The sequence below is a fragment of the Notamacropus eugenii genome, chromosome 1, assembly GCF_028372415.1.
Source record: "Notamacropus eugenii isolate mMacEug1 chromosome 1, mMacEug1.pri_v2, whole genome shotgun sequence".
NCBI classification, from domain to species: Eukaryota; Metazoa; Chordata; class Mammalia; order Diprotodontia; family Macropodidae; genus Notamacropus; species Notamacropus eugenii.
Genome location: NC_092872.1, coordinates 261,081,515 through 261,105,444, shown reverse-complemented (window position 1 = coordinate 261,105,444; position 23,930 = coordinate 261,081,515). Strand labels below are relative to the sequence as shown.

At 39.0% G+C, this 23,930-nt stretch overlaps 1 protein-coding gene across 2 annotated transcripts in view; it reads right to left on the bottom strand.

Moving 5' to 3' along the window:
- The window catches only part of DNAJC12 (DnaJ heat shock protein family (Hsp40) member C12), a 70,944-nt gene that overhangs the window by 33,356 nt on the left and 13,658 nt on the right, over positions 1-23,930 (bottom strand). For both annotated transcript variants that reach the window (XM_072628811.1, XM_072628810.1), the window contains 2 exons: positions 5,028-5,398; positions 1,032-1,110 (listed from right to left, as the gene is read on the bottom strand). In XM_072628811.1, the coding sequence (XP_072484912.1) occupies positions 1,032-1,110; positions 5,028-5,105 (157 nt within the window). In that variant the 5' untranslated portion in view covers positions 5,106-5,398. The remainder of the gene's footprint in view (positions 1-1,031; positions 1,111-5,027; positions 5,399-23,930) is intronic.

Below are 23,930 nucleotides of genomic sequence, written 5' to 3'. Positions count from 1 at the left end.
AAAAACAAAAACAAACCAGTTAGCACAGTGACTTTTTCTGCTAGTTTTTCTTTTCAACTGAATACTTAAAACTATAGACTAGCCTTGGTACCTAACTACCATTGGTAGTACCATTTCTCTGGACAAAAATGAACCATGATCCTGAGGAATGCTAATGACCACTAAAGATGCTATACACTCTCCAAATAACTTATGGACTGTGACATTATTTTCATCTATCAATCAATAAGCATTTATTAACAACCCACTGTGTGGCAATGCCTCGCAGTATAACCCTGGGCAAATCATTTAACCTCTGCCTACCTCCATTTCCTCAACTGAAAAATGGGGATAATAATAGCACCTGCCTCCCAGGCAGGGTTGTTTAGTAGGAAAAAATAAGATCATATTTATAAAGCACTTTGCACAGGGCCTGGCACAGAGTAGGAGCTTAATAAATATTTGTTTCCTTTCTCCCTTGCCAGCACAGTGACTGGTACATAGTGATAAGAATTGAACCTGAGATTTCATTGGTATAGAAATACCAAAATGAATAAACATCTTCTATCAAGTCATGTCAACATATATTTATTAGGTGTTTACTATGTTCCAGCAGAAGGAAAAGAAAGGGAAGGGAGAAAAGAAGGGAAGGGAAGGGAAGGGAAGGGAAGGGAAGGGAAGGGAAGGGAAGGGAAGGGAAGGGAAAAGGACCCAGCTGTCCAGTAATTGTAAGGACTAAGCATAGCCCTGAAATAGAAATAAGAAAATGTACTTTCCTCTCTTCATTAGAGGGGTAGGAGAGTATAGGTACAGAACACTGAACACAGAATAAGACTCAGTTAATGTGTTATTTTTGTGAAATTGCTCTTTCTTTTTCTCTTTGCGAAAAATTCTTTGATACAAGGTATTACTCTCTTGGTAGGGGAAAGAGAAGAGATATATTTGAAAGTAAAGGCAGTGTACAAATGGAAAATAGCAATATAAATTTTAAAACTAATTTTTATTGAAAAGAAAAATATTTACATTTTAATTTTTTTAATTAAAAAAACTACCTGCTTGGGGGTCTTCAGGATTTTTATCAGGATGATATTCAAGAGCTTTGATCTTAAATTCTGCCAGGATTTGGTCAACCTGAAAGAAAATTGATACTACAATAAACAAATAAGGTTAGTGATGGATATGGCACTTGAATAGCAGCTTTTTCAGGTATTCACTAAGGTAAGTCTTATTCTTGGGAGGTAAGATGTGTAAGGGAAAGATTGTTGTTCCTAGATCCAGGAAGGATCTGGAATCTCCATATTCTGCGTCAAAAGTCACTTAAGCTTTCTGCTCCTTATTTTTGTAATTCATAAAATGGTGAGCAGAGTTGAAGGAACTTCTCCCAGAGGCCACAGAGTCCAATCTCTCCCTGAGCAAGAATTTCCTTCTATGTTATGTTGTCATAACCTTCAAGTTCCATACTCCTTCTGCCCCAGGACAGCCCTCCAAGTACTTTAAGTTTTCTTTTTTCCCAAGCTCAACGTCTCCAGTTCCTCTGCCCCTCATGTAGCCTGAACTCAAGGGCCTTCCCCGTGCTGGCTGACCACCTCTGAAAAGCTCACCAGCTCACACATGTCCTTCCTAAAAGATGGTGTCCAGACTTGAACTATGTGGTAACTATGACAATGTTGCCTGTAGTACCTACCACAGAGAATTATTGTAATGATCACACAAGAACATGTATGTTAAATGAAAACTATCAGCCCATCTCATTTGTTCCCAGAAAGAACCTCCCTTAAGTGGACAAAGACCAGAAAACTAATTATTGCTATGTCACTATTCAAATAGCATCCCTTTATATCAGTTTAGCTAAATAATAAGATTACTTTGTATTTATTTTTACATATTCAAAATTAATTTGGATTTACTTCTCTGTACTACTTGCACCCCATCTCACTCCCAACCAGTAAAATATAAGCTTCTTGAAGTCAGAGACTTTTCTTTCAATGCAATGACCAATGGGAGGCTTACGCAGCCTTACAGTGGTCATCATAGATTGTAGATGCAGAAGGAGATATGAACACTTTCTGACTCAATTGAAATAACAGAAACTTGTTTTGCTTGATTACAAATATTGGTTATAAGAGAAGAGTGGGATTAGCAGTGATGCAGATAAAAAATCTAGGGAAAAAGAAGACTATCAATGAAACATTTTTTGAAATACACAACAGAGAGGATAACGAAGTTCAACAGGGGAATCATAGAGGCAGGGCAAGGCTGATCCTACATTAAATTTAACATATATTTTTTAAAAACACAGCTGAATGTAATTGAGTCATGGTTTTTATACACAACCCACATTTTCTAATTTTCTTTATATATGACAAGTTCCAATTTGTTGAGGATTTTCTAATTGATGATTTTTTAAAAATTAATAAAAATCAAATCAAATCCATGAAAGCCTTCTACCTCAACACAGATAGGTTCACAATCCAAGAAGAAAACAGAAGGAAGAAAGAAATGAAGACAAATCTGTGAGGAATGGTAGACAAAGGCATCTCTCTTAATGCTAAGAAAAAAATTCTTAGATGAATGAGATAAGAAATATAATGTATCACTCAAAGTATCAGCAATAAGCCTATGGGTGATATTTTGGCTTTTCTTAACTACCAGGGACTATTTCACTTTGGGGGCCTAACACACTGCTTGTCCTCTAACAGGTGTTTAATAAATAAATGCTCAGTTGTTTGTAACACAGGGTTTGAGAAGTGGGGCTACATATAATATAAATATCATGATTCACATTTAAGTAACCCTTCAACGTTTGCAAAATGCTTTATAGACCTTTTCTCTTTTGAAGGTCACTACAAAACAAGCTTGGTGGTAGAAATGATGGTGAACCCCATTTTACAGACATTTTACAGGTTGTGGAGCCTAAGAAAGGTCATGGGGCTTTCTTGGAATGACACAGCAAGGCTCAAAAGTGGGGTTTGAACCTTAACTTTCTTGGTTCCAAGTCCAAACCTCTATCCACTAGGCTTGTGCTGCCTAAATGAACTTGAACAAACATCTAGTCGTTTTTTGGAATATTTTTAATGAAATGATTTAACACTGTATATAAAGAGGATGGGTTATAGTTTGTTGATGGATTGAGTTTTTTTTTAACCTTTCTTTCTCTTTTTTTGGAGGAGGGGAGGGAGAAAGGACCCAGATCTATGATTTACTCAGTATAGGGAGTTCCAAGAAAGAAATTCCTACCTGTCAACCTGCTCTGCAAATAATGGTCTTAGAAAGTTGCCTGGAGGCTTTGGGAGGTTGGGGGACTTGTGGTATTTGTCAGAAGCAGAAGTTTAGGTCTTCCTAAAGCCCTAGTAGGTCTTTCTAGTGTCCATCTTTACTCTTTCCCAATACTCTTCTCCTCAAAAGAAAATTATACCCACTGGTTGATTGTACTTTATGTTAAAGGCAGGAAGATTGAGACTGTTCAAGAGGGAAGAGGAGCATCATTCCCTAGTTGTCTTTCTTCTTTGTAGATTAAAAAGTTAATATGTCTTTAATAGTACAGATCAAAAGTTAAGAGCTGGAAATCACCTTAGGGTTCATATTATCCAATCCCTCCATTTTATAGATGAGGAAACTGAGGACCAGAGGTCATCTAGTCCAAACTCCATATTTTATAGATTAGCAAACTGTGGCCAGGGAGAGTAAGTCATACAGCCAGAAAGTACTGCAGCAGGAGAGTCAAACTTAAGTCCTCAGATGCCATTTCCAGCATTCCTTCCATCCATGAAAGTAAACTGCCTCCCTCCAGTTGTGGGCCAACTGAACCCTTACTAGGATTTTCACCAATGATTCATTTGGGAAATCATTCAATTTTACAAATTAAATTTCTGTTAAATAATTCAAAATCTTAACATAAAAAAAGAGAAGCAGCCAGGGACTGGTGAATAGTCAAGAAGACCTGGGTTCAAGTCCCAGCTCTGATACATATCATGCGATCCTAGGCAAGACATTTAAGCTTTTAGGGTTCCCAACCCCTCTAAGACTGTTAGTAACAGAGAATTTAGAGATTTGCTTTAGTAGAAGGGGATTACTCAAAGGGAGTATACCAACAAAGGCACAGGTCCTATCCTGCCCCACCCCAATATTTTTAAAATCAATCTTACATATATTATTTGATCCAATCAAAAAGCATTTATCAAGCATTTACTATATGCCTGGCATCATACTAAATGCTTGGGATACAGACAGAAAAACAAACAAACAAAAAAAAAAAAAAGCAAAAAATGTCCTTACTCTCAAGTAGCTTATATTCTAATGGAAGAAACAACTCTCATTCAAATGACTACGTACATACAAGAAAGATATAGACAGTGTAAATGGAAGGTAAATTCAGAAGGAACTAGAAGCTGGGGAGGGGAAACCTAAAAATACTACCTCATTCATGATTTTAAAATATCTCAGATCTCTGCATCTGTAAGTACATATTTAAATGGAGCATAAAAATCAGAGTACTAGAAAAATATAGATTCTATACCATATATTACCTAATGCTAGCTGTCTGTGGCATATGTTTGTGTGTGTCTGTTGTTAGAAGACTTCTGAGGATATTCTCTTTGTAACCAGTTCTTTAATATATGTATATAAGACATGTAAGCTTTTTGTTTTTAATCTAATCTTTTGCTTTAAAGTTGTCTTCATTTCCAAAGCCCACTAATAGTAAAAAAAAAAAAAAAAAAGACTTCAAAGGCACCTTAGTATAGGTGCACTTTAATGCATAGGTGCATATGTGCTGATGTATGTGTGAATCTAGAAGCTCTTTTAATTAAACAGGGCATTTAAGTAAAGAAATCAAAGATTTTATGATTTTAATGAACTTCCTTAGCAACAGCCTTCAGAATATTCAACTATGTAAATGTATTACAAAATCAAAAGCTCTGAACTTTGAATTGGGCTCTTAAAGGCTCTTTGGGATCCCAGGCTCTAAAGTAAGAAGGGATGTCAGGGATTAGCTAGTCCCACCCACTTCAGCTCCCCGAGAAGGAAATTAACAATGTTAATTCTCTTACCGTAGAGAGTTCGTCGCATCCCAGTAACTCATAGTAATCTTCAACATCCTCCATCCTACAGTTCAATATTGCATCCATTTTGCACTCTTGACGCTGCAAACAAGAATCTCACAGCCTGGGATATAGAGGAAGCTTTCCTCCAATCTCTGTTGTCCTGGTTCCAAGCAAAAAGCCACCAGTTTTAAGGTACTCAGGAGGTAACGAGCACAGATGTCATAAGACTCTTGGCAGCTCTCCCTTTCATTGGCTGTTTGCATAAGAGAAGGAAATGGGTCCCTGATGGCTGCTCGGGATCTTTGGGATTTGTAGTTTTTGAGATTGAAGAATCTGTGTCATAGACCACTTTGGCAGTTCGCAGAAACTTATAGATCCTGTATTTTTTTAAATAATGTTTTTAAATGAATAAAACAAAACAAAGAAGCTTACAAAGGAAACTGATTAAATTGAAATATAGTTATCAAAATATTTTTTAAAGTTCATGGACCCCAGGTTAAGAAACCCTGAATTTTAAAGCTGAATCACACTTAAATCAACTAGTCCAGTCACGTCATGGGGGTTAAGGGAAGAGGGGGAAGGAAGTAAAATCCAAGGACAAAAAAATATTGAAGCGCCTCACCCAACGTCACATATGTCATAAGTGGTAGGGATACAGGGTTTGAACTTGGGTCCTGACCTTAAAGCCAGCAACCTTTTCAATGTGCCTAACTCTTTACAGCTTAGATTTTTATTATCTTGTTTTGGATCCAGCCTGTGGTTTCATTAGTGTCAAGAACTTCTAATGAGATAATTCAGGTGTGCCAAATGTGAGGTCACTCCAAACTCCAGGAACCCAATAACACCAGAAGCATCACTGGCTGAGTCTTAGAACTCTAAAAAATCCTAAGATTCCCCACAACTTAAGCATGGGCTTTCCTCAAGGCTATATCATAGGTCTTTTTCCCTCTCCCCTCCCCCACAATTTTTACATTATATTCCATCCCTGGGTGATCTATTGAGCTCCATGAATTCCAGTATCATCTCTATTCACTCTCCTAAAATCTGGTCCAGTTTCCTCAGATGGTGATGTCTGCTGGACATTTTCACCTTGATGCTCCCTCTGCATCTAAAACTCAGCATATTCAAAAGAAAGCTCATTATCTGCCGGTCCTCCAAATTTACCTGTTTCTGTTAAGCATACCACCATCTCTCCAATCAGGGAAGTTCAAAATCTTAGCCATCCTTGACTCTTCTCTTAACTGTTAAGTTAGGTCAGTCTTACTGACTATGCTTGCAAAAAAAATCTCTCCTACCTGCTCTCTACTGACAGTGAGATATCACTCTAGTATAGGCTCTTATCACCTCTCTCCTCTACAACTGAAACAGCCCAGTTAGTCACCCTGTTTCTGCTCTTTCCCTTTCCAATCCATCATCTAATCCACAGCTGTCAAAATAAGCAAGCTTCCTAAAACACAGATCTGACCAGCTCACTCGACTCAAGCAGCTTCATTGACTCCCTATTGCCACTAAGGTAAAATTCAAAGTCCTCAGTCTGGATTTCAGTGCCCACCATCATCTGACTATGACTTTCTCTCATGCTATTCTCCTTCACACACTCAATATTGTAGTTACACTGAACCAGTAACTATCCTCTGAACTCTGCACTCCATCCACCACATCTATGTATTTTCACAAACCATCCTTTTCTCCCTTTCTCCCTCTCCAGTTCTCCAAATGTGGCCCCTCTTTAACTTATCAGAATTCTGATCTTCCTTCAAGATTCAGCTGAGTAGACTCTCCCTCTGGGAAACCTTCCCTAATTCCACTCCCTCCCCACTCCAGTTGTTAATATACCCTCCCCCCTACAACTTATATATTGAGGTATTTTGCATGCTGCAGTTTAGGCATGCTTACAGATTGGTGGAGAGAATGACTACTTGAACTTGCAATATCTCATGAGTTGTGGAGTGGGTACTAGAGCTTTGGAGAAGAAAAACATTCTTCATTTTTTCAAGAGAGAGACATGCCTGAATTCAGACTCTCTTCAGAGAGAGACCCATGGAGAGAGAGAAAAGACTTTGAGAAGTGTCTCATAGAGAAGAGCTGGCATTTCAAGATGACCCTCAACCTGGATTGGTGGAGAGAATGTTAATGACCTATATGATTGCGTGAGTAGAAGAATTGGAGGGAGAGCTTTGAAGAGGACAGACATCCTTCTTCTTTCTTGTTTCAGGAGAGGATATATGGAATTAGTAGACTTGTAAAGAAGCCAGCACTTCATTATCCCTGATTTCTAGCTTGCCTACCTAGAAACTTTGAGGAATTTTCTTTTAAGTGAGATTGGGACATTTCTCTTGGACAAGCTGAGAAATCTTTCTCCCAGTGAGAGAGCTCATTCATTCTGTGTATTGTCCGGTGAAAGGTCAATAGGATTTATGTTAATGGAAGTTAAAGATCTTCCATGCCCATTAACAGGCCTCTGGTAGAGCCCATTAAGGGAAGCTTGATTAGGGGGGGTTTGTTTTATATTAAGGCCCACACCTTTTGTTAATTTCTAATGAGGCACTGGGTCAGAGTCATTCCCTCCAGCTCTGAAAAGCGAATATGTACTCTGAAGTGAGGTTTTGCTTTGGGGTTTACTCTTTGAAAGAAGATGCATGTGCCAGATGAGACTCTAGGTAGCCATTAAGAAAACTTTCCCTGCTTAGAAAACCCAGATGTTGGTGCTTCTCTCTCTGGTAACTATTTATGTATGTAACAGACAGTTGGATCTGTCTGTTGTTCTGTGATGTATGTACTGCTTATGGTCAGACAGAAGTCCTGTCAATTGGTCTTTATTTCTCTGTTTCTATTTTTTCTGTTGGTATTTGTGATTAAAGAAGATTGTTGGCCCCTCAAAAGTTGCTTTCCTTTTAGAAAAGCAGATCAAAAAACCTATGCCAGCAAGTCACCATGGATGTGTGTTAGGGTGCTTACTGTTACATGTGGTGTATTCTATTCTATAAACTACTCAGACTATCTGCTTGGATAAATGGGTTTCCTCACTATTTACTATTTGTGATGGTATTTTGTGTAATTAGGATTTGATGTGAAGAGTCAAGTCTGTGAGTATAAGCAAAGAGTAGCCTTTCCTTTTTAAGAAATAGTGGCCAGGAAAGCAGCTTGAAACTAGAAGTTGTACCCCTAAGACAGCAACATTTGAGCGGGGGTGTTTGGGGAGGCAGCTGGGTGGGATAGTGGATAAAGTTCCAGGCCTAGAATCAGGAAGACTCATCTTCGTGAATTCAAATCTGGCATCAGATGGTTACTAGCTGTGTGACCCTAAGCAAGTCATTTAGTTTCCTCATCTGTAAGATAAACTGGAGAAGGAATAACAAGTCACTCCAAAAATCTTGTCAAGAAAATCCCAAATGGGGTCACAAAGAGTCAGATATGACTGAAAAACTGACTGAACAACAAAAACAACTAAAGGGGGCAGATATAATTCTAGTCCAATACCCCTTCTCTGAGCAGAGAGCACATGGATTTGGGGGCCCTTGTCCAGGCAGGAATCAAAATCTCCCTTGAAAAAAAATGTGTGAGGTTCCAGAGATATCTATGCAAGCCTTCATTTAGACAACTCATGTGAACATTTACATCCTTACATGGGCAGTTCACACACTTTACAGTTGTATTTAATCTCTGTACATGTTACATACACTGTATACTCTTCAAACACAAAGTACACTGCAAGCTTCTTGAGGCAGAATCTCATTCCTTTCTTTCTTTGCATTGCTATGTAGCATAGTGCCTTGTACACTAGAGGAGATTTAGAAATACTTATTGCGTTATGTTGAGTTGGACTGCTGCTAATTCTGTCCTCTAGCACAGAGTAAAACAAATCTTTGCCATAAAAATCCTTCAAACAGTTGAAGAGAGCTATTGAGATCCATCTAAGTCTACTTTTACCCAGGCTGAACATCTTAAATTGCTCAATGTGTGCCCAGATCTTGAGTCTTCCACCACCTTTGGTCACCTTCCTCTAGATCTTCCCTAGCTTGTCAATGTCTTTCCTAAAATGTGGAGCTCAGAGCTGTACACAATGTTCTACATGTGCTCTGACCAGGGCAGAAGACAGAAAGACTGTAACCTCCCTTTGGAAGCAAAGTTCAATAACCCTGCCCCAAGGATGATGGTGTTTTGTTTAAACTATCATTTTTTAAATGGTTGCCAATTGGCATTAATATTTCCAAAGAAAATAAGTCCTCATCAATTTTTGGTGACTTCAAAGAGAGAAGAAAATATTTATCCTCAAACAATTGCAAAACTTTTTCAGTCCTCTGAATTAATATTAAATATTATAGGAATTCAGTGATCACAGAATATAAACAAATATATGATTCTTAAAAGAATTACAAGCTATCAACAACCATTTGAAAGATTGCTCTACTTACTAATAAGAGAAATAAATAGGTTATAGCATATGGACATAATGAAATAGTACTTTGTTGTAAGAAGTGATGAATATGAAAAATAACAGGGAAATACAGGAAGAGTTATATGAACTGATGCAAAATGAAATAAACTGAACTAGGAAAACATTGTATAAGGGGTGTCCCAGAAATCTTAGTGCAGCTTTAAGCTACTAATGCTTCTAGGATATAGTAGGAATTTAATACATACTTGATAATGGGTTGCACAATGTATATGTCAGGCATGTGCACACACATGCACACACACACATTATAATGGGACAGACAACACATATATAAAATTCACATAGCATAAACATAAGTTAATAAATATATATTATGTGTAATATACAAAGTACAAAAATAGTTCACTACAAGGTAGTTTGGAAGGGAGAGCCCTAGCACTTAAAAGGATCAGGAATAGCAACTCAGAGGAAGAAAGGTATTCTACAAGTTGAAGATAGGGAAGGAGGAAATGTCCACAGGCAGTGGGGACAGCCAATGCCAAAGCATGGAAATAGGACATGGAATGTTGTGAGTGAAGAACAGAGAAAAAGCTGTTCTGTATGGCCCACAGGGTGTGAGAGAAGTGATATCTAATAAGATTAGAGAGTTATATTGCACCCAGGTTGTGTAGGGCTTCAAAAACTTATCAGAAGAGGTTCTATTTTATCCTAGATGCAATGGGAAGCCACTGGAGTTGATTGAGTAGAGGAGGCCCATGGTCAGATTTGGGCTTAAGGAAAGTTACTTTGGCAGAAGTGGATAGCATGGATTACAGTGGAGAGAGACTAGAAGCAGGAAGATCAGTTTAGAGGTTGGTGCAAGCAGCTAGGGGAAAAGTGATGAGAATCTCAACAAGGTATATGTGAAGAAAGATGGAATCAGATGCAAGAAATATCATGAAGGGAGAAAGAGCAAGATTTAATAACTAATTGGATACATGGAGTGAGTGAGGGAGAGTGAAAAATTAAAGATAATGCCAAGATTAAGAAACTCAGTCCTGATAGAATGGTGGTATCTTCGATAGAAAAAGAGAAGTTTGGAAGAGGGAAAAGTCTGGAGGGAAAGATAAAGAGTGAGTTTAAGGTATCTCCAGGACATCCAGTTTGAAATATCCTATAGGCAATTGTTGATCCGTGACTAAAGCTCAGGGGAGAAGCTGAGACAGGATATACAGATCTGAGAGTCATTCACATAGAGATGACAGTTAAACCCATGAGAATCAATGAGGTTACTAGAGACTACAATTGCAAATGGAAGACAGGACTGCAAAATGAATACATTGTTACATAAAGTTTAGAAACCATTGTTGTAGAATGTAACAAATGGATAAGAGAGTATCCACTCTCAGAGAGCTTATACTCTATTAAAAGAATACAACAAATTTATATATATATATATATATATATATATGTCTTCACAATACATATATATGTGGAATGGGCTGTAAAGAGAATGTCCCTAGCCTTTAGATTTCTCTCTCTCCCTCTGCCCAGAAAGTTTGAACCCTCTGAACCTCTCCCAGAAGGAGAAGCATGTAGTATGTAGCATATAGCAGAAAAAGCACACATCCTTTCTAGGTGAATCTGAGCTGATATTTTGGACTACCTCTTCTGTTTTGTATTTTTGCTGAGTACAAGTGACTAAGCAACAATCCTCAGAGGGGTATTTCCGACCTTACAGACAACCTTGTAAATTCCAGAATTCCAGAGATACTCAGGATGAGCTGACTAGAATCAGAAAGGCTATTTTGCAATAACACCTTCCTTGGAGAAGACGATGGTGGATAGGAAAAGGAATCCCATGCCTGGCCTGGCTTGCCAGAAGACCAGGATCTGGAGGGAATTGCTTCCACAATGAAGAAAAAGACAAGGTGAAATGTAAAATTCCTATTCAATAGTCCCACAGACTGCTTCCTATTCCGATGTTGAAATCTCAGTCTTCTGGCGGAATTCAACACAAGTTATATTGTTTCCATTGCTTGGGTTTTTGTTAGTCCTTGCTTGTTAGTCTTATTTCATTCATATGGAAGAAATAATTAGCTGTCCTCAGCCTGATTTACACTGTACCCCAATGTACCTTTCTATTCTCTTTTTCTGAATACCCTCGACATGTGCAAACTTAAACTTTAGGTCATTTTTCCTCCCCCAGAACTCCAAGGTTGGGGAATAAAGAGACAGAAAAGAAAGTTCAAGGGAAAAGAGCCTGCTTTCTCCCTTTGGAGGTCAAGTTCCTGCTAGGCCTGAACCCACATCCATGTTCAGAGCTGACTGAGATCCTTTAATGAAAAGGGAGAGTTCAAGCAGCCTGGCTTCCCTGGGCTCACAGAGCAGCTATTATTGTTGCACATAGTAAGTCCTTTAGAAAGGTGCAAAATAAAGTTTTATGTGAGATCTGATGGAATTGTAGATTTAGATCTGAAAGGGGCCTTAGAGGTCATGTTACATATAAGAGAACCTGAGGCCCACCAAGGTTAAGGGGGGAGGTTATTATTAGCTGGGAGAGGTAGGGAGTCAGAAAAGGTTTTCTGGGGCTGCCATTTAACTACTCTTTAAAGGCTGAATAGAAATTCAACATGCAAAAATGAAGGAAGACCTTCCTGACATAGGGCATGGTCTGTATAAAGGTAAAGGAGGGCATGGTCTATCTTCAGGCAATTTAAGTTAAGATGTAGTAGAAACAGTGATGCTTACAGTCCGTGTTACCTTAAGGAAGTCATTTCCCTTCTCTGGGTATCTTGTTTCTCCTTTTTAAAAAAGGGGAATAGGAGTAGTAGTAAGATTGCATGAGTTCTAATCATTTGTTTGCAACTGGGTCCCTTTCACCTTTAAATTGTTTGATTATAAGGTATAAATGCCATTTCTGATACTAGGGTAAGTCTTAGCATTCTTAGCTTTTGTTTCCTCACCCTGTACAATAATAATTCTTTCAGCAGATCTAGAAGTGAAAGAGATCTTAGATATCACCTGGTCCAATCTCTTCATTTCACAAAGGAAAACATTTTACAGGTCCAGGCAGAGGAAATAGCTTGCCCCACATCCCAAGAGTAGTAAAAGAGAGAGCCTGGAATCAAATCCTGGCAAAATTCAGTTCTTTCCAATGTAGCACACTGCCCCTAAGAGTCCTAGAGAAATGGAAGGGATTTTAAAAGTTTCTGTGGAGGTCAAACATGCTCTAAGTGCTTTGGAGATGTTTACTAATTGTTCTGGGAAGTCCTGGTGCACACAACTGCAAGGAAATATGCCATGGGCCAAGAGTCCAGGCAGGAGCTGGACTTCAGCTCCCACAATGCAAGACAGGCAGGCATAGTGAGAAAGGGAAGATGGGAGTGGAAAAAACCTAAATCCTACCTTAGCAAAACCTAAGCAATGAGCTTGTGTAGTCCCTTCATTTTACGGATGAATAAATTAAGGTCTGAAAATGCCGAGTTTTGTGGGTGATCAATCCTTCTTAGTGATTTCATGTACAATATCTTTTTGGAACTACCCCACGAACCCAAAGGAAATAGGAGGCTATCAGGAAATGTACACAAGTATAGAGAGCTAGAAAGAGGCAGAAAACTACAAGATCCAGAATCCTCTCTGGCGGAACCTAAATAAATTCTCTCTCAGTTCTCAGTCAATTAATAGTTTGGCTTGAGGCCCCAGCACTACCTGTTCACAAAATCACAGCACTTGGGCTGAAAAATAATTTGGATTTTATGAAGTCCAGCAAGGAAGAAATTAAGAGTATTCAAATAGCTTGCCCAAGGACACAGGATTTGAGCCTTGACTGTAGATTCTGCCCTGCTATCTTTGCAGGGTATAACGTGCTTCGATGGCCCCACCCCCCTCTATTTCTCCTCATTCCATATTATCCCATCACTTTCTTCTTCCTTCCACCGCCTACCTTCAAATTTCCCACAGAAACTTAGAGAAGGAGGAATAAAGGAAGGTGGGGCAAAGGAATAAGCATTTCTACAGCACCTACAATGTACTGGGCACTGTGCTTATCAGTTCCCCCTGAGGCCCTTGGCTTCCCAAACTCCTGATTTGGAGAACCAGTTTTAGGATCTTAGACCTTGAACTGGATGAGACCAAAGAGGCCACTAGTCCAAACCATTGTTTTACAGAAAAGAAAATTAATGGTAAACAGCAGAGAGGAGATTTGAACCTGAACCATCTAACTCCAAATTCAATGCTCTTTCAGACCTGAGCTCCACACATACTATGACAATTTCATTGTTCAGTGGGGTCCAACTCTTCATGACCTCATTTGGGGTTTTCTTGGTTTGCCATCTCCTTCTCCAGCTCACTCGACAGATAAGGAAACTGAAGCAGAGTTAAATGACTTGCCCACAGTCATGCTGCTAGTAAGTGTCTGAAGCCAGATTTGAACTCAGGAAGATTAGCCTTCCTGACTCCAGACCTAGCACCACCTAACTACGCTATGACAAAGGCGGGGGGGGGGGGGGGGGGGGGGGGGGGGGGGGGGGGGGCACATAATTTTGCCTCACCTTCACCCTCCTCTCCATAACCATCCTTCAGTTTCTTCATCTGAAAAATGGGATTCCACCTGATCCTTTGCAGTTTTATGTACTGCAAAGAGCATGGGGCCAGAAAGAGGAAGACTTGCTTTCTTGTCCTTGCTCTGCCAATGCATTGGTCTTTGGTAAATTCCCCAACAGAGACTCTTTTCATTTTTGTGTATGAATTCCCTGCAGTGCCTGGGGTTTCAGAGGTGCTTAATCAATGTTAATTGATTGTTTACTTTATGCCAGGCACTATGATATGTGCTGGAGATACAGGACAAAAATCCAAGAGTCCCTCGCCCCCAAGAAAACTTCATGGAAAGCTTCAAAAATTGTGAGTCTATTTTATAAATTCATGCTATTTTGAAATTGGGAGGGACCTCAGAGGCCATCTAATCCAAAATTACTCAAAAGAAATCATTCCCATTATGGGTGATCATTGGGTCTCTGCTTGAAGATCTCCCTTGAGGGGGAGCTGACAACTTCCTGGGACAGCCCATGCCACTTTTGACAAGCTCTAGCTTGGGAGAAGGTTTTTTTCTGGCATCAATCAATCAACAAGCATTAAGCACCTGTTATGTCTTAGGCACAAAACACACACCTGAGATTCAAAGACAAATGGAACAGAACCTAGCCTCTGAGAGCTTATGTTTTGTCTCTGGAGACAACATACACATGTGAGTATATAAAAAATCAACACAATATAGTTTTTGAAGGCAGAGAACCTAAATTATTTGTGAGTTAACTCTTAGTGGGAAGAGTCTTAAAGTCAGGAAAGTCCAAGGTTCCAAATTAACTGTTTGACCCTGGGGAAAATTGTTTTTTACTTCTCAGAACCTCAGGCGCCTCATCTGTAAGATGGGGATAATAAATGAGGAAAATATTATATACATAAATACAAATATATATATTAAGTGGCTGAATAAGTGAATTGTTAAAAGAGAACATAGAAAAAGAGAAATAGCATGTTGGCTAAACTTGGAATCAGGAAAACATAAATTCAAATCCTGCTTCTGACACTTATTAGTTGTATGACTAAATAAAACAGGGAGGTTTTTTCGATTAAAAATAGTTTGATCTTTTTAAAAAATAGAAGAAAACCAAATTTTGTATTAAAAATGAAAATGGAGAATTATCTCCAATTGAAAATGAAATAAAGGAAGATATTAGAAATTATTTTGTCTAATTATGATCCAGAAAAACTGGTAACTAAATGGATGAATACTTCAAAAATATAAAACAGATTCAGAGCAAGACAAAAATCTATTGGTTATTTAAATAACACAGTATCAGAAAAAGAAATTGAACAACCCATAAATGATCTTCCAAAGGGAAAAAAGGACAAGATATATTTACAAGTGAATTCTATCAGACATACAATATTACATAAACTATTTTCAAGAAATAAAAAGAGAGTCTTCCAAATTCTATGACACAAATATGTCTTGATACCTATAACAGGGAGAAACATAGCAGAGGGGAAAAAAATTATAGACCAAGATCCCTAAAGAATATTTATGCAAAAATATTAAATAAAATGTTACCAAAGAAGTTAGAAGAAAATATTTAAAAGATTATATACCAGGTTGAATTTATACCAGATGACAGGGTTAGTTCAACATATAAAACAATATAAACATAGATCATATTGATAGTAAAACAATCAAGGAGGAGAAATGAGGCTGGTGACCTTGCACAGCCTTCCCTCACTCAAAACAAAGTCAAGTGCAAGTCATGTCATCATTTCTCTGATGTCATGGTCTTCTTCGAAAACAAAGGATGAACACAACAACAACAAGACAAAACAATCAAGACATGATATATCCATAGATACCGACAAAGCTTCTACAAAAGTCACTACTTGTTTCTGTTTAAAACTCTAGAATACATAGGATTACATCGACCATTTCTTAATATCTACAAGCCAGTATCTAAATCTTAATATCTAAAAGCAAGAGACAATATTGTATGTAATGAAAATAAAACTTCCAAATGGTGTGAGGGAACAAGCATACATAGCCTACTCTCCCTACCCCAGTTGACATAAAACCAAGAACAGCCAGCCCGCCAGCCCTCTTCTTGCTTCTGTCCTCGTGTTCATTCTCTCCAGCGATGTCTTTTCTTTTCCTTGGCCTTACATATGAATGCTGATTTCTCAGAAACCTTGGGAAAACTTGTATGAACTGATGCAGAATGGAGCATGCAGAAATAGGAGAACAGTATGTACAATAACAGCAACACTGTAAAAATAATAGCCAACCAAGATGCCAGAAGACCAGTGATAAAGAGGTCACCTGCCTCTGGACAGAGAGATGATACACTAGGGGTTTAAACTGTGAATTTGGCATGGCCAACCCATGAATTTGTCTCTCTTAAATATATATATTTATTGTAAAGGTTTATTTTTGTTTGTTTGTTTTATCAGTGGGCTGTAGAGAGCATAAGGAGAAGGAAGCGGGGACCTAAGGGGTTGCCAAAAAGGTTTTTAAAAAGTCACTGAAGCATGCTTTTGAAATGAAAAGAAGAAACACCAAGAAACAAGCAAAGCAGCTTTGAAAGTTACAAGTTAAGCGTTATATACTTAAATAAATAAAATGTAAATATTTTACTTTCTTCAAATTCAAAGGAAGCTGTGCTAAAAGGGATTCCCAGTTTCATGTACAATCCTCCCTTTCATCCTATGTATGTGGAAGTATTCATCTCAATTCATGCTTAAATTCAGAAGTTTTTTTAAAAAATGGAATAAGTGGAATGATTACACAGACTTTGGTTCAATAAAAGGAAAAAACTTCCTAAGAATCCGTACTATCCAAAAGTGAAATAGGTAGAGTCCAGAAGTAGTAGATTCTTCTTCCATTACCCTACAAGCTTCTTGAGAGCAAGGACTGGTTTTTGCCTTTCTTCATATCCTCAATGCATGCTTAGCATAGTGTCTGGCACATAGTAGGCACTTAATAAATGCTTGTTGAGTTGACTATGGGTCTTCAAGCAAAGGGTGGAAATCATCATGTGCTTTAGATACAGTAGAAAGGTCTCAATCAAATACTGATTGGACTAAGATGGCAGCCTTTAAAGTCCCTGCACACAGGGAGATTCTGGTCATCTGTGATTTCAGGCAGTTGGAACAAATGATCTCAGAGCTCCCTTCTAGTTCTAAATCTATGGCCCTATGATTTTGACTCAAGACCCAGTGCTCTATCCATTTTGCCATCTTTAATAGGTATATGAAAGATGGGACAGCTATGTGGTTTAGTGGACAGCGTGCTGGGCCTGAAGTCAGGAAGACTCATCTTCCCGAGGTCAACTTCAGCTTTACACACTTGCTAGTTGTGTGTCACTGGGCAAGTCCCTTAATCTTGTTTGCCTCAGTTTCCTCATGTGGAAAATGAACTGGAGAAGGAAATGGTAAGCTACTTCAGTTTCTTTGCCAAGAAAACTCCAAATGGGGTCACCAGGAGTCTGGAAGAAGAAAAGTGCCCTTAGGGGGGAAGACTTTAAAGCTGTAAAATGAATATGAGCTGCTGTTATAATTAGTGACTGTTATTTTCTCCTGCCCATTTCTTGGTTGTTTATAGTGGATTGCATTCAACACTACATATATATTTGTATTTTTTTTCACTTTTAAAAAGGAAACAAAAAAGATCAAGGCCCCCAAATCTACTCAGCAAGGCTCAGGCCATTTCAGGGATTTGAATATAGTTTGCTGAGTACAAAGAGAATGCTGTTTTAAAATATTTTATTTCTAGAATGCAGAAAAACAGTACCTCCTATAACCCACTAGAGGGCGCACGTTCCAAACGTAACAGCCAGGAACCTGACTCCTGCTCACAGGATCAGACCTGACTGCACCACACATAGAAAGAACCTGAGAGGATGCACACCTCATTCCTGACAACACATCCAACATACCAACAAGTGATCCTCCAGCCTCTGCTCCAGGAGCCCCAACAAAGGGGGTGCCTCCGCCGACAGCCCACTCTGCATTGCTCTAACTTTTCTCCCCTGGGGCTAAGCAGAAAGAGCATTTGACAATGTTTATCCTATCCCCAGGGCAACTAGGTGGCACAGCAGTTAGAGCACTGGGCCTGGAGTCAGGAAGACCTGAATTCAAATCCAGCCTCACTCACTAGCAGTGTTATCCTGGGCAAGTCATTTCGCCCTGTTTGCCTCAGTTTCTTCATCTGTCAAATGAAATGAAGAAAAATTGCAAACCACTCTAGTATCTTTGCTAAGAAAACCCCAAATAGGGTCCCAACGGGTAGAACAAGACAACAGTCATACCCCCACACCCTTTCTGGTACATCCTGGGGAAGGGGTTTTGGATAAGGTGGAAGAAAAATTCTATTAGTAGTATTAAGTCCCTTCTACATCCCAATCACAATACAAAGTGCTTTACAAATATTATCTCTCTGATCTACACAACAGTCTTGGGAGGTAGGTGCTATTCTGATACCCATTTTACAGTTGAGGAACTGAACAAACAGAGGTTAAATGACTTGCCCAGGGTTACAATAAATATCTGAGGCTGGATTTGAATCCAGGTTTCCCAGACTCCAGACCCAGCACTCAATCCACTGCACCCCCTCTAATGAGTGCAGAGAAGAGTTGGGAGTGGGAGCTCATACTAGAAAGCTATTCCTAAGGATCCTTCTGCCTCTCTAAACTTGGAAACTTTTCTTTCCCTCGAAGCTTTTATTCTACCAAGTTGTTTAAATTTTCCCAAGAAGCTGAGCCTGGCAAAGTGGCCAAGCCTAGGTGATCCTGTGAGGACTAAGGGACTTCCCCCACCCCACCCCAGCTGTTTATACTGAGTGAGACCAAAGGATCCAGTGCTCCTTTGACTCTGAGGGAGACCTGGGTTCTAGTCCCTTTCCTGACACCAACTCCGGGTTTCTGTTTTCCTCCTCTGTAAAAGGAAAGAAATGAACAAAAGGGTCTTTAAGATTCCTTCCCCGGTGGCTGCCTATCACTGCCATGATCAAATACAAAATGTTCTTTGGCATTAGACCTTATTCCTAACTACATAGTCTCCAATTCAATGACACTGGCCTCTTGGCTGTTCCTTGATCATAGTGGTCTATCTTCGGACTCCAGGAATTTTCCCTGGCTGTCCCCCACTCCTAGAATGTTCTCCCTCTTCCCTCTACCTCCTGGCTTCTCTGGCTTCCTTTAAGTTCAAGCTCAAACACCACTCTCTAGAGAAAGCCTTTCTGATCCCACTTTAAGACTACTGTGTCCCTCTATTACCTTCCCTCTATTATCTCCAATTAGATATCTTGCATATATCTTATCTCCCCATTAGACTGGGAGCCCCTTGAGGACAAGGACTGTTTATTGTCTTTCTTTGTACCCACAGTGCTTACTTAGCACAGTGCTTGGCACACAGTAGGCACTTAATAAATTTTTGTTGTTCAGTTGATCACTTCCTGACCCTGTGGACTTACTTACCATGGGGTTTTCTTGGCAGACATTGGGGTGGTTTGCCATTTCCTTATCCAGTGGATCGAGTGGATCTTTTTGTCAGGCAGAAATTAAATGACTTACCCAGGGTCACACAGGTAGGAAACTATCTGAGGCAGGATTTGAACTCAGCTCTTCCTGATTCCAGACCCAGTGTACTATCCACAGAGACACCAGGTGCCTCACTCAATATTTATTGACTAAAAATCAATAAGTCTATAAAATGTAGGCTCCACTTGACTTGTACCTCAGAACAGCCTCAATTTCAGTAAGAGTCGAATGAACTTTACTCTGCAGCCTTGAGTGAGTTAAATCCCCTCTGTAGGGGATTTCCATTTCTTTCTCCGTAAAAAAAAAAAAAAAAATTGAAGTAACTGGATTCAATAATCTCTAAGATCCTGTCCAGTTCTGACTTGAACATTTAACACTTGGAGAGGAAGGGTGTGAGGGACATTGAATTTAAGTTTATTTTGAGGTCCTGTCACCAAATGTCAACCTCAAACCTTGGCCATTAGGGCCACCACTCCATCCTTGACCACTAGTAATCAGTCTTCTTGGAAGCTGAGTATAATGAAATAATTGGTCTTGGTACCTAGCTACTAAGCATTAGTTAAAATAGGAAGCTACCAAAAAGTCTGTTTCCTTTTTTAGGGGTGAGGGTGTAAGTAACCTCTCCAGCAATAGTCTTGGGGAATTTCAGGAGCTCTACATTCCTTGGGAATTTTCCGTGGTGCTTACACCAGGTTCAAAAATCCTTAATTATAGCTCTGAATATCTGGAGGTCAGATGGATAAAAGCTCTATATAATTCGATTTAACCTACAATCCATAGCATTTCAAGGTCTTAACAACACAGTCTCATCTTACCTTTCAAACTCTGATAGATAATCATCCCACCTACTCACTCTACCCATCAGCCAAACAGTTCTTCTAGCAGTTCCTTACACATGACTCTCGTCTCCCATCTCTGTGACTTTAAGGAGGACCCTGCATAGAATGTTAAAACTGGGCAAAACTTTAGAAGACAGAATGTCAGACCTAAGAGGAACTTTAGAATATAGCATGACAACAAGGAGCAACATTTTCCTGATACTTTTTTCTTGGCATTCCTCTTTCCTGTCCACACCTTCTCAGGCTCCTTTGCTGGATTTTCATCCTTGCTCCTTCCTCTAATTATAGATTCACCCCAAGGCTCTGTCATGGGCCCCTCTTGGAAGTTTCCCTCTGTAGTGTTTTATTTGATGACCTCATCAGTTGGTATCATCTCCATGCAGATGACTCCCATATGTATATATCCAGTGCTAGCCTCTCTCCTGAGCTCCAGTCCTGCATCATCAGCTGTCTCTTGCACATTTCAACATGAATGTCTCAGAGAGATCTCAAACTCAATATGTCCCTCCTCTCAACCTACTCTTCTACCAAGCTTTCACCATTCTTCTAGACTCCCAAGTTTATAATTTCAATATTCTCCTTGTTTTATGACTCTTCCTCACTCCATATATCCAATCACTGGGTCAAATTTGTTTATACCTCCACATCTATCCATCCAATCCTTTCTCTTTATTTACACAGCTACCACTTTATTTCAGACCCTCATCACCTCATGGCTGGACTATTGCAAAAGCTTCTAATTGGTCTCCCTGTGTCAAGTCTCTCTCCATTCTAATCCATTCTCCATAAGACTACCAACATGATTTTCTTTAACTTGGATCTAACTATGTCTCTCCCTTCCCTAATAAACTCCAGTTTATTACTCCAGTATTATTACTTAATAAACTCCAGTGGCTCCCTATTGCCTCTAGGATCATACATAAACTCTTTTTTTTGAGGGGGCGGGGTGCTATTAAGTTCTTCACATTCTCACTCCAGCTTTCCAGGCTCTTTTCCTATTACTCTCCTTCCTACACCCAATCTGGCCTTCTTCTGCTCTTTGCCCATGGCACTTCAATTTCCATTTCTGTACTTTTAGACAGGCCATCCCCCATTCCTAGAATGCATCCCTCTTCACCTCCCTCCCTCAAGACACAGTTCAACCTCCAACTTCCCTATGAAGCTTTTCCTGCCCCCCTACCTGCTGTGCCATCCCTTCCTAACTACATCAGATTTATTTATTCTGCATATAGTTATATATGTACATGTTATCTTTGTGCTAACTCCTCATATGCATACTAAATGCTTGTTAATTGGTTGTTGCTTTGTTGGTGAAGGTGTCACTGGGTAAGGGTGCTGGAAGGTAGAGAGCATATGGGAGAATGCCAAGTTTATTTTTTTTTTAAATCATTTAGTATTTTATTTTTCCCCAGTTACATGCAAAAACAATCTTTAATATTCATTTGTAAAATTTTGATTTCCAAATTCTCTCCTTTCTTCCCTCCATACCTCCACTCATTAAGAAGGCAAGCAATTCAATATAGACTATACATGTATAGCCATGTAAAACATTTCCACAATAGTCATGTTGTGAAATAACACATAGACAATAAAAAACCTTCAAGGAAAATAAAGAAAGTTTAAAAAGTGTGCTTCAACCTGTATTCAGACACCATCAGTTCTTCCTCTGGGGATGGATAGCACTTTTTGTCATAAGGCCTTTAGAGCTGTCAGGGATCATTGTATTGCGAATAGTTAAGTCATTCACAGCTGATCATCTTACAATATTGCTGAGACTTTGTACACAGTACATTTCACTTTGCATAAGCTCATGCAAATCTCTCCAGGCTTTTCTGAGAGCATCCTGTTCATCGTTTCTCACAGCACAATACATACCACATACCACAATCACATACCACAACTTGTTCAGCCATTCCCCAATTGATGGGCATCCCTTCAATTTCTAATTCTTTGCCACAAGAAATAAGCTGTTATAAATGTTTTTGCACACATAGGTCCTTTCCTTTTTGTTTTGTTTTTTTTATCTCTTTTGGGATATAGACCTAGTGGTATTGCTAGGTCAAAGGGTATGCATGGTTTTATAGCTCTTTGGGCATAGTTCCAAATTGCTCTATAGAATGGTTGAATTGGTTCACAATTCCATCAACAGTACATTAATGCCCCATTTTTCCCACATCCCCTCCACCATTTGTCATTTTCCTTTACTATCCTATTAGCCAATCTAATAGGGATGAGGTAGTACATCAGAATTGTTTTAACATGCATTTCTCCAATCAATAGTGAGTTAGAGCATTTTTTTTCATAAGGCATAGATAGCTTTGGTTCCTTCATCTGAAAACTGTTCATAAATTTTGATCATTTATCAGTTGGGGAATCGCTTTTACTTTTATAAATCCGACTCAGTTCTCTATATGTTTGAGAAATGATGCCTTTATTATAGAAAGTTGTTTCAAAAAAAACTTTTAGCTGCTAATTATATTTCTCTCCACCCTATTTCCCCTCCCTGTTTATTTTAATCTCTCTCTCCTTTCACCCTGTCCCTCCTCAATGTGTTTTGCTTCTGACTATCCCTTCCCCCAATATGCCCTCTCTTCTTTCACCCCTCCCTCTTCTCTAATTCCCTTCCCCTCCTATTTGCCTGTAGAGTAAGTTAGATTTCTATACACAATTGAGTGTATAAGTTATTCCCTCTTTGAGCCAATTCTGATGAAAGTAAGTTTCACTCACTCCCCCTCATCTCCCCTGCCTCTTCCCCTCCACGACAAAAGCTTTTTCTTGCCTCTTTTATGGGAGATAATTTACCCCACTTGGTCTTACCCTTTCATTTTCTCCCAGTGCATTTCTCTCTAACCCCTTAATTTTACTTTTTTTAGATATCATCCCTTCATAATCAACTCACACCTGTGCCCTCTGTCTATATGTATATTCATCTTTCCCCTGAAGGATTATACTCAGTTTTGCTAGGCAGGTGATTCTTGGTTAGAATCCTAGCTCCTTTGCCCTCCAAAATATCACATTTCAAGCACTCTGATCATTTAATGTAGAAACTGCTAAATCTTGTGTTATCCTGACTGTGGCTCCACAAAATTTGAATTATTTCTCTCTGGCTATTTGCAATATTTTCTCCTTTGACCTGGGAATTCTCTAATTTGGCTTTGATACTCCTAGGAGTTTTCATTTTGGGATCTCTTTCAGGAGAATTAGTGGATTCTTTCCATTTCTATTTTACCCTCTGATTCCAGAATATCAGAGCAGTTTTCCTTGATAATTTCATGAGAGATAATGTCTAGGCTATTTTTTATCATAATTTTTGAGTAGTCCAATAATTTTACAATCATCTCTCCTGGATCTATTTTCCAGGTTAGTTATTCTTCCAATGAGATATCTCACATTGTCTTCTATTTTTTCATTCTTTTGGTTTTGTTTTATTGTTTCTTGATTTCTCATGAAGTCATTAGCTTCCATTTGCTCAATTCTAATTTTTAAGGAATTTTTTCTTGTGAATTTTTGTGCCTTTTTTTCACATTTAGCCAATTTTGCTTTTTAAAGCAATCTTCTCATTGTTTTTTTGTACCTCTTTTACCATTTGGCCTAGTCTGTTTTTTGAGGTGTT